Source organism: Martes martes, assembly GCF_963455335.1.
Source record: "Martes martes genome assembly, chromosome: 1".
NCBI lineage: Eukaryota > Metazoa > Chordata > Mammalia > Carnivora > Mustelidae > Martes > Martes martes.
Genome location: NC_137888.1, coordinates 68,596,689 through 68,612,728, shown reverse-complemented (window position 1 = coordinate 68,612,728; position 16,040 = coordinate 68,596,689). Strand labels below are relative to the sequence as shown.

The 16,040-nt window shown below is 34.2% G+C and overlaps 1 protein-coding gene across 3 annotated transcripts in view; it reads right to left on the bottom strand.

The window, feature by feature from the left end:
• Positions 1–337: 337 nt before the first annotated feature.
• Positions 338–16,040, bottom strand: part of U2SURP (U2 snRNP associated SURP domain containing) — a 53,042-nt gene continuing 37,339 nt past the window's right edge. For all 3 annotated transcript variants that reach the window (XM_080819581.1, XM_080819582.1, XM_080819583.1), the window contains 6 exons: positions 15,673–15,739; positions 11,607–11,766; positions 7,050–7,160; positions 4,426–4,544; positions 2,881–3,057; positions 338–1,719 (listed from right to left, as the gene is read on the bottom strand). In XM_080819581.1, coding sequence (XP_080675707.1) covers positions 1,581–1,719; positions 2,881–3,057; positions 4,426–4,544; positions 7,050–7,160; positions 11,607–11,766; positions 15,673–15,739 — 773 coding nt within the window. In that variant the 3' untranslated portion in view covers positions 338–1,580. The remainder of the gene's footprint in view (positions 1,720–2,880; positions 3,058–4,425; positions 4,545–7,049; positions 7,161–11,606; positions 11,767–15,672; positions 15,740–16,040) is intronic.

The following is a 16,040-nucleotide window of genomic DNA, read 5'->3' as shown; positions in this document are numbered from 1 at the left end:
GAATAACCTTGAAGCAATACTGCATGTTGGTAAGAACCATTCAGTCCAATAACCGGATTGGCTCATCTATAAAGCTGCTGTAGGTTTGCCCAGTTTGGAAATAGCACACCTCACCACCAGCTAATATACCTACTTCCCACATTATTGGTGCAGCTTATTTTATTTTATAACTAGGCAACATTAAATAAAGCAACTTGAAAATATAGTTTTAAAAAGGTAACTCAAAACAATCCATTATTAGAACGGTTTTCTATGCTATTAAGAGGGGAAAAACCAAAACATCAAAACCACTGCATAACGTGTCCAGAAAAACTGAAAGATTCACAAATAGTAGTAGTGTCAGTTCAAGACTACATAACCCTTTATTACATTATATTGTTGCAATATTATGATCAACATTATACAAGTTTTTTTTCTTCCTCATACTGCAGCAATTTTATTCCCATTGTGTAACAGATTTTAACTTTGCAAATTGTTTAAATCAACTTTTTGCACCTTGAATTTACAAACCACTGGATGTTAAGTTTCCTGAAAACTATTTTACTTTTAAGCTTTACTTAAAGGTAAAGCTAAAACTCAATTCTTAAAAAACAAACAAAAAAAAAACAAATAAGGTGCTTTAAATAGAACTTTGTAGAAATATACCGATACCAGTGTTTGAAAGATAACCTACACAGGGCTATAAAAGGGCAATTATCATACAAAAAACTTCTATGGCCAACTCTTATTAGAAAATTTATTTTATAAATAAACTTCTTTCATGATAGAAGATGAAACCAAAAGATGGAGAGTTAATTTTTCCCTAAAAATAAATAGTTGCTCAGGATATAGGCTGAGTACACTGAAATCATATTGCTTCTTTGATAGAAGAAAAAATATTTTAGCCAGGCATTCCATTAACAAAAAGACCATGCCACCTTTCCTTAGTTTTTTGATCTCTGGGTACTAGTATTACCCAAGATAGCCTTATTGAAGAAGTTGGTTGGCAAACCTACCAAATAGGAATCTCAGGTCCCTTAATTTTGATAGTCATCTTAGTAAATATAAAACTTTAGCTACTTGAACAATGGAGCTTATAAAGTGCATTAAGTATAAGAAACACAACAGAAGTGCTAAACTCACTTAGTAGGACTTTAAGGGACTTGATGTCACCAGTAGGGCAAAAAAACAACATTATAGTTTTCTGTTCAGATTTTATTTGAAATCTAATTCAAATTGTCAAAGCTACAAAAGGGGGGAAGACATCTGTATTATTTTTGCTAAGTCACAACATCCTAAAACAAAATACTACTACTGCCAGCAGATCCATTATACACATTTCTGATGAAATTCATTAGCACAATAAAAATTTCATCTTGAGAAACAGCCACAACGAAAGTAATTTATACAATATAAAACAAGGACAGGTCTACAGATGCAGTTACTCATGAGTTTACACATGCATTCACAAACAAATAAACAAAAAATCCAGGAATGCTCTTTCATTTGATTTTTTGTTATTTTTTTTTTTAAAAAACAGACCATTCAGGCACAAAACAAAATTGCATTTCCAATAAGTGACAGCATCTTAAAAATTTATGTCAGTGTTTGTTTTTCTTTGACTTTTTATGAGACCTGTGTGGAGATCGGGACTGGGATCTGGATTTCTTCCCTGACTTTTTAGGGGATCTAGACCGTGATCGCCTAGACCTTTTAGGTGTCCTCGAACCAGATGGTGATCTGAGGAAACAAACAGAAACAATTTATCAAAGTACTCATATGATCAAAATGGACCATCCTTCAATTATCTAAAATGATCCTGAACAGAGCACAATGAAAGTCAGAAATAAAAAAGGCTGTAAATTTCCGAGTTTTATACTTTGCCTACTTTATATACACACACACAATTTTATACCTTCTGTGCACTGCATCAATCAGTGGTGTGCTTGCTTAAAAAAGATTCATTCCTGAGCCCTACCACTGCTCTATTTAATCAAAATCCCAAGAAGTAAGGACTGGGAATTTGCATTTTTAACAAGCTCCACAGGTTGTTGATATACCCCGAAGTCCAAACCTCTTCTACAAGGTAAAGTTCAAAACGGCATCTAAGATCATTCACAAAATTTTTTTCAACACAACAGTGTTGCAGCCTATCTTCTTGAAGGAAAAAGCACCAACTACTGCGTATCTTTCAAGGGAATCTTTTAAGATACCGTAATTCTGTAAGTGCAGTTCATGAAGATTACCAAAACAAATAAATATGCTTTTTATACATGTGCAAGTGCCATTTAGAAAAGGAAAAACTTATCTTTTATAAAAATTTTACTAAAAATGGTCACAAAAATAAATTTTTAGGTTATAAAGCAGTTTTAGTTCTCAGGAAAATTCCAATATATATAGCACCAAATGAATAAAACATTTCTTAACCACTTTTCTGGAACTACAAGGGAAAAAAAAGTATGTAACACACATTTAAATTACCCACTGAAGAAGGGTATTTATTTCCACAAATCTCTACCCAAGAACTTGCTAATAAGATGCAGGGGCAGGAGGGAGGGGGTGATGTATTTTCCTTTCAACCTTGACAAAACCAAAGAATATTCTATAGAAACTGAAGAACAGAATGAAAAGTAAAGCAGCTCCCCCTAGTCCACAGAAAACACTGGATATAATGTTTAAAATTCTTGGCTGGTCTTTACTTGTTGGAAGCCTTCTTGTGCTTTAGTCATGAGGAGACTGGGGTGGGGAGGTGGGAAGGAATAATCTAAAATGGAAGTGTACTTCTCTGGTTTTCTAAAGCCCTTTTAAAAAATGGCTGCCAGCCAAATTATTTTCAAAAGCTGGTAAAAATGACAAGGAAACTGGCATTTGAAATATTACAAAAAAATAACTTGCATTTACCTTTTGGCCTTTTTGCTAACATCTCTAGGAGAATCTTTGTGAGATGACCTGGATCGTGAGCTCTCTTTATGAGATCTTTCTGAACGCTCTGATCGCTCCGATTTGGGTGAAGGGGATTTCACTCGTCTACCACTGCTACTGCGAGATGGGCTAGGGGATGTGCTGTGTCGCCTCTTCCTAAGGAACAAAGCCCCCAAAATATTCCATAAGTGAGTAAAGGATCAGGTATTCATTTTCCTTCTACTGAATTAGCTATTAATTCCTATCAGTTTACACTAACTATTTTCACTAACCTTATTAATGTTATTTTCCAACAACATTCAAAGCCCTTTATAAAGAACAAGAAAGTCTCAAAGATAGTTTGATCAAAACAAAAACTGAATTCAACTAAATTGGAGTTTCTTTTGCCATACGAGACTGGGACAATGGATAAAATTTCATTAAGGTCTCTGGTTAGATAATAGTATTTTTTTTAATGTTAATCTTCCAAACTTGAAACTTTTATTGTGGTTATATAAGAAAATGGGGCACCATGTTGGCAAGTTGCTCTTAAATGATTGGGAAAGGAAGGGAGAAAAATTTAAGCAAAAGTAGAACTATTTCAACATTTGTTGGAGAATGTGGGTGAAGGATATCTGGGAATTCTCTACATTATCTTTGTAACTTTTCTATAAATCTGAAAGTATATCAAAATAATAAAAACCAGACAAACAAGTGGTAAATTTAGCATTTAGCCAATCAGTATACTATTTTATTTGTACTTTATTTTACAATAGTATTATAGTATAATAGTATTATAGTATTTTATAAATACTATGTTATTTGTAATTATCTGTAGAGTAACTAAGCCAGAATTAATTTATTTGCATACACTTGGATATTGGGAAAATCTCAGTTAACTAAAGCAATTTTCTCTATTAAATGAGAGATTTAGGAACTGTGAAAGTAAAATAAAAACTAAAAGAGAAAATGATTTTGATTAGAATGAAGACAAAGTGAGGAGTGAGTCCCTATGGCCTACGTACACAAACTCCATTTAGACAGGACTGGGAGACTCAAGTTTACAAAGGTAGCAGCCTCAGCACAGAAGAATAGCTTATACCAGAGTCAACAGGGAAGATGTAGCAAGCCTGTTTAGTTATTTAAACCTTAGGGTTGATACCTAATATGGTAACTGAATTCTTGCACTTAACTAAGGCTAAGGTACCATTTGAACCATTCAATGGGATTATGTCCCAATTAACCAAGCCAAGTGCCAACTAACTGCCCCATTTCTCAGTTAATTCTGCCTCCTACAGGCAGGAGCGAAACATGTTTATCATGAAAAAAATACTTTTCAAGTTTGTTGGCATCAGTGATGAAAACATTACAAAATGAAACATCATCCCAGAACTTAATTTATTTGGGGGGGTGGGGTGGGAGAAGGCACGTAGTAATGTCATTTATTTTTTTTCTTATGTTCAATTAGCCAACATATAGTATATATCATTAGTTTTTGATGTAGTGTTCAAAAAGCAATACAGGCATTAAATGAAAAATGTATACCTTTCTTTCCTTGTTGGAGTACATTCATCTTTTTCCTTCTTGTCTTTGGATCGAGATTCCAATTTTTCTTTATCCTTTTTATCTCTTTCTCGTTCTCTTTCTAATTCTTTCTCTTTCTCCTGTTTTATTTTTTTAAAGAAAGAATATTTAGACATTAAAAAATACCAATCTGGGTTAATCTCATTTATGCAATAATGTTTTACTTTTTAAATCACTACTGAAGGTATAATGCCATTTTTAAAAAAATACCTACTCTTCCAGGAAAACTAGTTATTTCTTCTACTTATACTGACCAGTTAGTTACTGAGTCCCTACCATAGACCAAATAATTACTGAACAACTTTCCATATACCATTGCATGTAATACTTCAAAACATCCTTAGGAATATTACTAATATCCTCATTCAAGAGATGAAAAATGAGACTCAGAAAGGTTAAGTACCATTTCATAGTCACAGTGGATGGTGAAGTCAGGATTTGAGTCCAAGCACTAGAGCAGGATTCTTAACTACTTCCTCTGTCCCTCCACTTAAAAAAAAAAAAAAAAAAAAGGAAAAAGCCAACAATACACTGCCCCTTCTATCTTAAACTACAATAAAATAGTCAGTCGTGATTCAATAACAAATTGATTTAATCTAAGAGAGCTCTCTCCAAAGCAACAGGCTGAAAAGAAAAATAGTTATTCCCAATAATCGCCCTTCAGAAAATCTTATTAATAACAAGTACCACTTTTTTTTTTTTAAGATTTTTTTTTATTTACTTGACAGACAGAGATCACAAGTAGGCAGAGAGGCAGGCAGAGAGAGAGAAAGGAGGAAGCAGTCTCCCAGCGGAGCAGAGAGCCCGATGTGGGGCTTGATCCCAGGACCTGGGATCATGACCTGAGCCGAAGGCAGAGGCTTTAACCCACTGAGCCACCCAGGCACCCCTAACAAGTACCACTTTTAATTGAAATTTTACATCCTAATTTATAAAAGTACAAACTATACAATTATATAAACCAGAAAGATGACCTATCTGCTTTTTCCCACTGCTACAATCGCCACTTCTCACTTGAAATTATTTCTGTTGATAATATAACTAAGGGAGTGGCTACAGAAAATAAACCCATAAAGCCAACTTAGCTCTTCATTAATTGGAATTTAATTTCTCTATGATTTATATGCATCAAGAAAGCTACCTGGTTGTTGATAAACAGCCTATAGCAGACGCTGCAAACAGAAATACTCGAACAACAACCAGATAGTAAATACTTTCTGCTCTGTGGGCCACATACATTATCTGTCCCAGGATTCAACTCTCTCATAACAGCCCAAAAGCCACTATCGATAATACATAAGTGAAGGCACATGGCTATGTTCTAATAAGCTTATTTAAAATGAGGTGATGGCCTGTGAGGTGATAAGTCTCCTGACCCTTGGTATATACCTTCAAGAAACACATCCTCCTCTCCAGTTACAACCATGGAATGCAAAGAGATTAAAATGATATTACATGCATTAAAACCATCAGGACCAGTGAGTATCTCAAGGTTTAGTCTTCCATGTAGACCAAATACCTGCCATCAACTCCAAAAAGACTCAGGGAGTACAGATACACCTTTTTAAAAATGTCATTTTTCTTTTTTTGAAATACAAGATTTAGAGTACAGATTTAAAAGTAATGCAGGGGATGCCATCTTCCTCTGGTGATCCGTAGGAACTATTTTCCTAATTGATAATTTTATAGGAATCAAACTAGGTAAAATACTTAAAATATTTTAAACAATTTAATCCTATAAAAGAGTAACATTAGCTATTATCTCACAATCCTATAAAATTGGGGCTATTGATCTAGTTTCACGGAGAAAAGCAGGCCTCAGCCACATGCCTAGGAGCACATAGTGAAGGCACACAGGGAAGGGGGGCACCAAGACCACAGAGGTGTGTGTGGCACCAAAGCTATCTGACTACACTGCTGCTTCCATCACCGGTACTCTGCCATTAATAGCTTTAGTGAGTCTAACTCTGTTCTAGCTTGTTCTTATTTCTCTCTCTCTCTCTAGTCTTTTCTGTAATGATAGTCAAGATACAGGTAAAAATTAATAGCAGTCTCAATAAAATTCCAGGGTTCTTTCAGCAATTAACATGCATTCTAAAATTCTCTGTATATCGCCACATATTTTTTACGCATAAAGAATTCAAGGCTTAGAATTCACTGATGAGGTATTCTACTACTTGGTGTCCCTCTTTGGAAACAATGGAAAAGGAGTCCTAAATCAACTTCCCAAACTAATTCCATCTTTGTCTTTGTGCCACTGCTGAGGGTTGCTGGCATCTCACTGTCACAAATGTTGAAGCTTACAGTCTTCGAGTTTTAAAAGCATGCTCTTCGCAGATTTTCTAGTTCACAGGTAGCATATCCAGAATAAAGTAGTGTGCTGTTGCCCTGAGACTCTGTTCCAAGTTGAAATAATTGCAAAACATCAAATTTCAAATGTTCCTGTCTACCAGTATTCACCATTTACACATGAAAGGATGTAATCTGAGATATACATTTCCTTAAGTATACCGATATACCATTATTCTAGTAGTCAAACAAATAACTTTGGAAAATGCATATTATTGAATATACTTATTCCTTACTCGTTGAAGAAGTTTATCTCTGTAATGTTCTACTTGCTCCTGAAAGCTTTGGCCTGGTTTTTTAGGTCTTTTTCCAGATTCCAATTCATCCTGAAACTTCATAACTTTGAGCTGTGAAAGAAGATATTTTAAAAATAAATCTTTTCATCATTATAGTTTTTTAAGTAGTGCTTTATTCCTTAAAAAAATGTTTTTCCTTTGAAGTAAGTGTGTAAAAAGAAAAAAACAGAAACACAGCACAAAGTAGTAACTGATTAGAACTCAGTCAAAATATAACATCAACATAAAGCTCCCTTATCTGAAAGCCACTTGTTAGAGAGTTCAACCATGCAGAATTCAAGTGATCACATTTGGGCCCACATGCTCTCTGCACAGCCACATGAGATGACTCAAAAACCCATGAACTACTATAGTTCATGCCCTTAGGAATCTACTTATTATCTCAGCTTGATGATAATGAATTTGCTATCTGGCTCCCTAAATGTGAAAGGCAAGGCTGCTAAGCACAACCTACTTTCAACAAGATAGGACAGCAGGCACAACACAAGATAAATAACAATTTTTTTTTAAAGCAGCATTCTTTACAGTTCACGTAGGACCAAACACAGAGCTGTAGAGTTTGAAGGTTTCACTCTATTTACAGTATAGTACAATCACTGAACATCAAGACATTAAGAAAAGGTTAAACCATAGTAGAAATACAGAGTACAAACTAATAAAAAAAAGATTAGAAAATCTTCCAATTCTGTTTCTTGTAATTTATCCATATGAGCTCAAAACTATTCAATTCACCACTGTTTGCACATGTATTATATATTTTGATTATTTTAATACATATTGTATGTTAATACATATTCTCTATAGGTTCACTTATGTTACATATATGTTATTATGTTATATTAATATAAACATAATTATATTAATACATATTATAAAAATATATATTTAAATTATAATCTAAAGATATATATACATCTTTACTGAACTAAGGGAGAATAAGTAAGATGAAATGCATGAGAACTCAGAGGATGTTGGAGGTGGACACAGAAAGCACATACAGATCCACTGAGTTATAGTGCCAAATCTGTCCACCTTGTTTCACTCAAAGAGGGGAAGAAAACACTCTTGTCTAACAGAATTATTGTATATGCAAACATCTGAACCTATTTTATTAAGCACTGATAGGTCCTTTAAATGGACTAAATGTTACTATAAATGTTTCATTTTTATTTGGAAACAAGACCTCATTTGTTTAGGTTTTTCTCCCTCACTACAAATGAGGTTTTCCAACAGAATGGCAACAAGTTACAAAAACTTTCTTCCATTCAAAGCGTTACTTTCACTATTTTTGACTTCATGAACATTTCTCATACATTTCCCAATTTTTGCCCTTTTTCTCCTTCCACTTCTATAATGAGGGTCATTTATAATCAGAGATTTGAAGTCCCTGCCTCTTACAAAATGCTTAAAAAATCTTTCCATTTTGTTGTTTTAATGAGGACTACATTTTAAAACACAGAAGATATAAGGGTAAGAGAGAGGGGAAAAGGGGGAAGAAATGTAAAATGTCTCACCTCACCACTGTGTGTAGCCTCCTATGACCAAAGTGACTCCGTTCTACAGAATGCATTTGTGGCAAATCAGTTTAAGAGTTAAAAGCACCCAAAGGTCAAACAGACCTGAGTGCTACTTTGGAGAATGAAAGGCATTCCTAAAAAATCTTTTTAAAAATCATTATAAAATCCTTATAGTACCCGCTCATGGGGCCTAACTCAGGCACAAACACAAGTCCAGGGCACTCAGAAAACAGGTGACAAAAGGTCCCAACTCAAACGAGAACAGCCCATGTAATGGCTTGATTGCCAGCTAGCTATCTCCCTGTTGCCCTGGGACAGCAACAAGGATCACCTTCCAACTCAACTACCTACTTTTTCCTCTGGGACCAAGGCAAAAAAAGGGTCTTTCTGCTCCAACAACAAAGAAGACACCCCCTCAACACCAACCAACCCATGCGTTCCACACCTCCAACCTTGTTGGTAGAAGTGGGGATGCCAACAGAATAAGAAAAGACAACTCCAACATAGGTCAGGCTCTAAGCAGTTATCTGAAAGATTAAGAACTTCCTTCCAGCCAACACCCGTAATACTCTATGCCTGCATGTTTTCTAAGTGCTTTGTGAAGAATGTCAGTATTTTATAACACAAATTCTTTGGTTTTATTAATCCCATGCTAAAAAATGTTCAGCTATATAAGTGAAACCAGTCAAAGACAAATACCATATGTTTTCACTCATATGTGGAATCTAAGAAACAAAACAAATGAACAAAGCCAGAGGGAAGGGAGAGGGGAGAGACGCAAACTAAGAAACAGACTCTTAACCACAGAGAAGAAATTGACAAACCGACAGTTATCAGAGGGGAGGTGGAAGGGAGGAATGGGTGAAATAGGTGATGGGGATTAAGGAGTACACCTATGATTAGCACAAGCTGGTATGGCACTGATGAATTACTGCACTGTATGCCTGAAACAAATATTACACTGTGTGTTATCTAACTGGAATTTAAATAAAAACTTAAAGAATGTTCAGCTATAGACATCTTTATTACAATATATTTGAAAAGAAAAGAGCTTTCAAAAAGAAAAAATACAATATATAATTTTGTTATAATAATATATAGTAATATAACACTATAATAATGACGTTTTATATATATATATATATATCCTTATTGAACTAAGGAAGGACATATAAGTTGAAAAGCGTAAGAACTTAGAGGATGCTGGAGGTGGAGGTGGAAAGCACACAGATCCTGGATCAAATTTAGGGGCAGAAAGAGGACAGGAATAAATCTCATAAGCCCTGAGTTCTAGTTCAAATTTACCACCAGTTGTGAACCTTTATTCCACACAACTAAATCTTAAACAATGGAGAAGAATTAGATAACTCTAAAATGAAGCCAAGACTTAGATTTTAAAATTAGGGATGTGGTTCACAACTTAAATCTCAAAAGGGTAGTAAGTTGCGAGAAGTAGGCATTACATGAACAGGAGAAACAATCAGAGTATGTAACAATCGAAAGGCCAGATAATCAAAGAGCACAGGAAGTATGGAAATGGATGTATGTAGAGACACACACACACACACACACACATATAAAGACAAATACAGTGTGGAAATAATAATGTTCATAAAAACCATCCAAGTTACCAAAAAGTAAATTATGTAGTTTTCTTCTCCAATTTAAGCCAATAAGGAAATAGAGTGTTTAAAAACTATCCAACAGTCAATTTTGGCATTTAAAAGGGGTAACTTCACTATCAAGAAAATATACTTTTATTCAACTCCAGCAAGGCAGAGTTCAGTAAGGTTGGGAAGAGTTCTGAGAGTTAAGAAGGGGCATGTGCAGCTTGGAAAAAATCCACAGGTGGAATACATTCACTGATACATTTCTGCCCCTAAAAAATTTATAAGGAATATATATAAATACATCCTAGGAAAAATGAATCAAGAGGTTAACTCTGAAAATCTCTCCTCTTCACTTATAATACACAGTATACAGATTCTGTGTAAGGTTAAAACAAAATACTTTCTCTGTTAACATTCTGGCTTGGTGATATCCAAGAAAGTTTGGCAAAAACTTGTACCGGTGCAACAGTGATTAGAGAACTGGAAACAAGGAAACCACTATGGCAGATATTATAAAGTAGTAAGAGGAACAGTGCTGACACACAGTAGGCATGCAAGATACTGTTAAATTAACTGATAAATTAATGGATAAATTAAATTAATGGTTAAATTAACTCTCATATACACTTTTGAGACTCTGGGCTGAGTGCTACACCAACATTTACTGGGAATGTTTCATCTCCTTGGGGCAAGGAATGAGGAAAGGTTCCCATTACAACACCCTTCCTTCTCTGATATGTCTGACTAGTTTTGGTAATAAAAAAGGCATTAAAAAAGGAGAGAGTACTGAGGGAGGGAAAAATCTGCTTGAGATTGTTCGGACTCATTGTCATAAGTTTTTCCCCTTCTTACTGTTAAGTCCCACTTAATGTGCCAGAAAATCTCTTTTCCTTGTTACATACTATGTGCACTCAAACGATATGGACTTCATAATGCCAAATGTAATGTACTCATTGGAAGAATCAATATCTTAAAAGGATCTCCTCTGTGCCAGGCACTAGATTTATGATGATGAACAGACAAGTGCCACAGCCCTTTCCCCTCACATAAATCACAGCCTCGTCGGGAATAGAGACATTAAACAAGCAAGCTAAGGAAACAAAATTAAATAAAACACACACCACAATACATGTAAAATCACAAGAGAAATAAATAGGGAGAAGTAAGCGCATATGCTGAAGTGTAAAAAAAGGATAGCAGGAGAGAAGGGATGCTTGAACCAAGAGGCCTACAGTAAGTCAGATGGTATGAAGGTTTCCAGGCACGGAGAACATAGTATACAAAGGAATGATGCCCAGAGGGAACCTAGGTCGGTGGAAAAGAGAAAGAAGGCCAGTGAAGTATAGTTTCAACCTCATTGCCATACTAACTTCAATTTCACGAAGTTTAGCTCGTTTTTCCTCACTCATTTCAGAGTACTTAGAGAACTTGGACTCAGTCATTTCTTCTTTGATTGGATTAGAGTACAAATGATGTTCTTCTGATTTGGAACTTTGAGTATCTTCTTCATCTTCACTTTCTTCTTCTTGACTGGAAATAAGCAGAATATATCATATGTCAAGGCAGGAAAAAAATGTTACATTTTACAGTCTGGCTTTTTTATTTTTCACTGTCTCAACCTGTAAATAATGTTAACAAAACCTAAGAGGCCAATTCATCACTAAAACATTTCTAGAAAATATTTTACCAAATACTACCATTTTATAAAACTCTTAGTTTCTTCCACATAAAAATTTTTAGCTTCAACATAATCATTTTAAAAAATTCTGTGTGTGTTAAATGTTATCTGTGTGCCTTTTATTCTGCAACAAACTTTTCTTGCAGTGTTAAGTGACCTGAATAATCAGGCAATGATTCCCTAAATTTTCCAGTTAAGCATGAGTTCGGGAAGCCTAATGTTAAAAAAGCCAAACGAATTTACCTTTTCTTCAGCAGAGGCTATACACTGGAAAATACATGAGTTTGTGTCACACAGTTAACTATGAAATAATGTACCATGTAAAGGCCTTATTTGATTAGCACATAACCCTAGAAATAAAGCAAAGTATAAATTTTAAATATTATCACACATTAGTACTCATGTCAGAGTTGATCTTGAAAACTGTACTGGTTCTACGTCAGACAAGAAGAAAATGAAAAACTAAGTGATTGCCACGGGAAAAGTTACAAAGAAGAAAAAAATCTACCCTCCACAAACAATACAGTGGAAACAGATAGGCAAGCAACTATGTGCAAAGTTGGTCCTCACTGCTGGACGGAGACTGACAAAAATGTTCTTGAAACACAATTGAAGGGGCCCCCCAAAAAAGCTGTATGCTCTGGAACAGGGCTTTGTTGTGTACATATATGTCAAATCTGGGCAAAACATGTCACCCACACACAAATTCAGAATGTTTACGTATATACAAACAAAATTCCTTTCATAAACAATATTGATTACAACATATAAGCAGGAGTCCTTTCAGTATATATTTAAAGCTATTCATAATAATATGAAAGTAGTTACAACCAAATTCGTTCTAAATAAAAATAATTTGAGAGACGTAACAGAACTCACACAATGACAAGGAAAATGTAAGGAAGGCAGATAAAAAGGAAGTGTTCGCAATTCAGAATCAGAAATTTGGTATTAAGACTATGCTACTAGCTTTGTAATACCTTACCCAAATGTCCTTTCCTGAACATTACTAAAATGTTTTACAAACTTTAAGAGCCCCACAAATCATTAGTACCACATAAAGATATAACTCACTATAATACTTAAAACAGTAAAAGGAAACTATTTCTAAAAAAAAAAATTATTCTTTTTGGCAATAAATCTTTAACTTAACACTTCTCATTAATTTGTCAGAAACTTCTAAATGCAGTTTTTAGTTAATTTTTTTAAACATAAGAATTTCTTGTTTTATGGTACATAAATGTTTTACAAGTGTTTCAGATGCTTTTAAATGGTTAAACTATAGGCCTGTGTATGTGTAAATACAGAGGTTTGCTGTGATTATTCCAGACAGGGTCACTCAAAAAGGACGAGACACAATTAAATTGTGGTATCTAAGCAATGGAAATAATAATAAATTAACCAATAATAACCAAATAATAAATTAACCAATTCCAGCCTGTTATTTACAAATTTTCAGTAATTTTTTTGCAAATTCAAATATTCCATAAACATACTTCAACATTTACCTGAATGCTTTCAATTACAGACAAATACAGAGCAGATAACTATATGGATTGACAAAGAAAAATACCCATGACACTTAAGTGAAAAATGGGGTCAGAGAATAGTATGTGCAGTATGTATTATATAATTCATGCTTAAAATAAATATACATGGGGGCGCCTGGGTGGCTCTGTCGTTAAGCGTCTGCCTTTGGCTCAGGTCACGATGATCCCAGGGTCCTGGGATTGAGCCCCATATTGGGCTCCGTGCTCAGCGAGGAGCCTGCTTCTCCCTCTCCCACTCCCCCTGCTTGTGTTCCCTCTCTCTCCCTATGTCTCTGTCAAAAAAATAAATAAAATCCTTAAAAGTATAAATATATAAATAAATAAATAAATAAAATAGTTATATGTGTTTTATGTATACAGAGAAAGGATCTAGATGGCAAGACACCACACATTAACCACATTATTTACTTTTAAAGTAAGCTACACTTGACAACCTGAAATACGTATTCATTTTACAATTGCTATTTTAATTTTTCAGGGCCCAAGCAGTCTGTTCTCATTGGCTTTGGCTTTAGCTCTTAGTTACCAGTGCTTGGTAACTAAGCTTCAGATCTCATCATAGTTTCATCTTATTCTTTTAAAGAAATGAAAATTAAGTCTATAAAACCATACAGAATTCACTATAAATGAAATTAAGTCACTACTTGGAAGTTTTCTACAAAACAACAGTAGGGCTATAATTTCTTTTAATCACCTTTCTGCCATAAAAAATTAATTACTAGTTTCAAAATGGCATTTTGGATTCAGCCACTAGAGAGCAGTAGTGATGCATAAGAAAATTTCAAGGACCAAAAAGTTGTATGCGAAAAAAATACCTTTTCCTTGCTTTGTACTTTCATAAAGTTATTTTTATGTTATTGTGATTTATTTGGAGCTCTTAAGAAAAATCAAAAATAAAAATTTTATTTCCTGTGATCCAGGCCTCACTGTACAAACGTGCTTATTCTGTCAACACTAAAATGCGGTCACATTCCAAACTTTAATATAAATATCAAATTTATGCAAAAAAAAGTTAATACTTTCAGAAACAAAACAAACTGAAGAAATATCCAATGGCCTGTTCTATCCTTCCTTCCCCCTAAATTAAATAATTATCTCATGAATACATATAATTATTTTACACCAGTGATGCTACAATGGTGAGATGTTAATAATGATGTATTACAGACATTTAAAAAAAAAGATTAAAGCATTATTTTAAAGCAAACTGGACTGTCTCAATTCCTGTACTCCTACTAAACAGCCCTAGAAAGGTATTTCCATCAACAAACCACATCTACATTTTGTAAACATTTTGTCACAATCACTGCTGACTAGTTCTGATCATCCCAATATTTCTGGAAAGACATCACTGTTGCCAAGTTTTCCTCAGCATATCAATTGTGCTCCCACATATGCTGATCAATCACACTTCCTTAACAATCTAAATGCTACTAATACCCACTTTCTGAATCCATACAAATACCTAAACTGTGCTGGGACACAAAACAGACTTTCTCCTTTGTTCTCTCTTCAATTTGAGAATCATTAAAAAATGTTTTGTTTTGTTTTGTTTTTTTTAATAGAAACCTCTGCTTTGTGTTCAACTTCCTTGCAATGATTTAAAAAGGTGTCAAGTTCTACCTAAAAACTACCAAGACAAACATGCCAGGAGAAACTGGGAGCAGTATTCCTAGAGTCACATTCAATGTTAATGCAAAAACAATCCTGGGGTGATTACCCAAGAGCAAAATTTCTCTACATGTTAAAGGAAAGCTTTTTTTCTGTTATTTATTCTTAGTTCCTTTGACATGTTTACATATAAATAACAGAATGGCCATAATGCAATGCTTAGCAATGTACAATTCAAATAAAAAGCAGCATAACTTTCCCATTCACATTTTAAAAATCACTTTTTGTGAAGTCAAAACAATACCTGATGACAGAGATTTGGAATAAATGCAGTTGACCATTTAGTAACTACCAACTGAGAATATATATTTATACCATAGAAAAATCAACTCAGAAACAAAGTGAAACCAGATCCATCAAGACCAGAAGCCAAAAGCTCTTCACTCACTGGAAAAACAATAACAACTAAAAATGATCCTCTCAACAAGTTTAAGAGTGAAGTTGTCCTCTTCACTATTATTTCAAGCATATCTCTTAATTAAAAAGGGAGCATATATGCAATAAGAAACTAAGTATGTTTGAAACTTAGATTCTTACTTTTGATTTTCTTCTTCTTCTGATTCTTCATGCTGGTCAAATAACTCCCATTTAGAAGTTGTTACAGCTGAGTGGAAGGAAAAAAAAGGGTGGAATTCCAAAAGGTAAATTAGCATTTTTGCAGTAGCACAGAAGGCCAAAACCGAAAAGTTTTAGAATTGGAACTTTAGAATTCAAAGTTTATATTACAGAAGCATTAGAATTGGAAGTTTATATAAGTTTGTAAAAAGTTATCTACAATTATCTATTCTTTGAATAGCCTTTTCTATGTGCTAAATTTATTTCTTTCCTCATACCAGGCTATAATTTTATTCAAATTCATGAAGTGACAAATAAGGTTATTATTCTTATTTCTGTGCTAGGTGGTA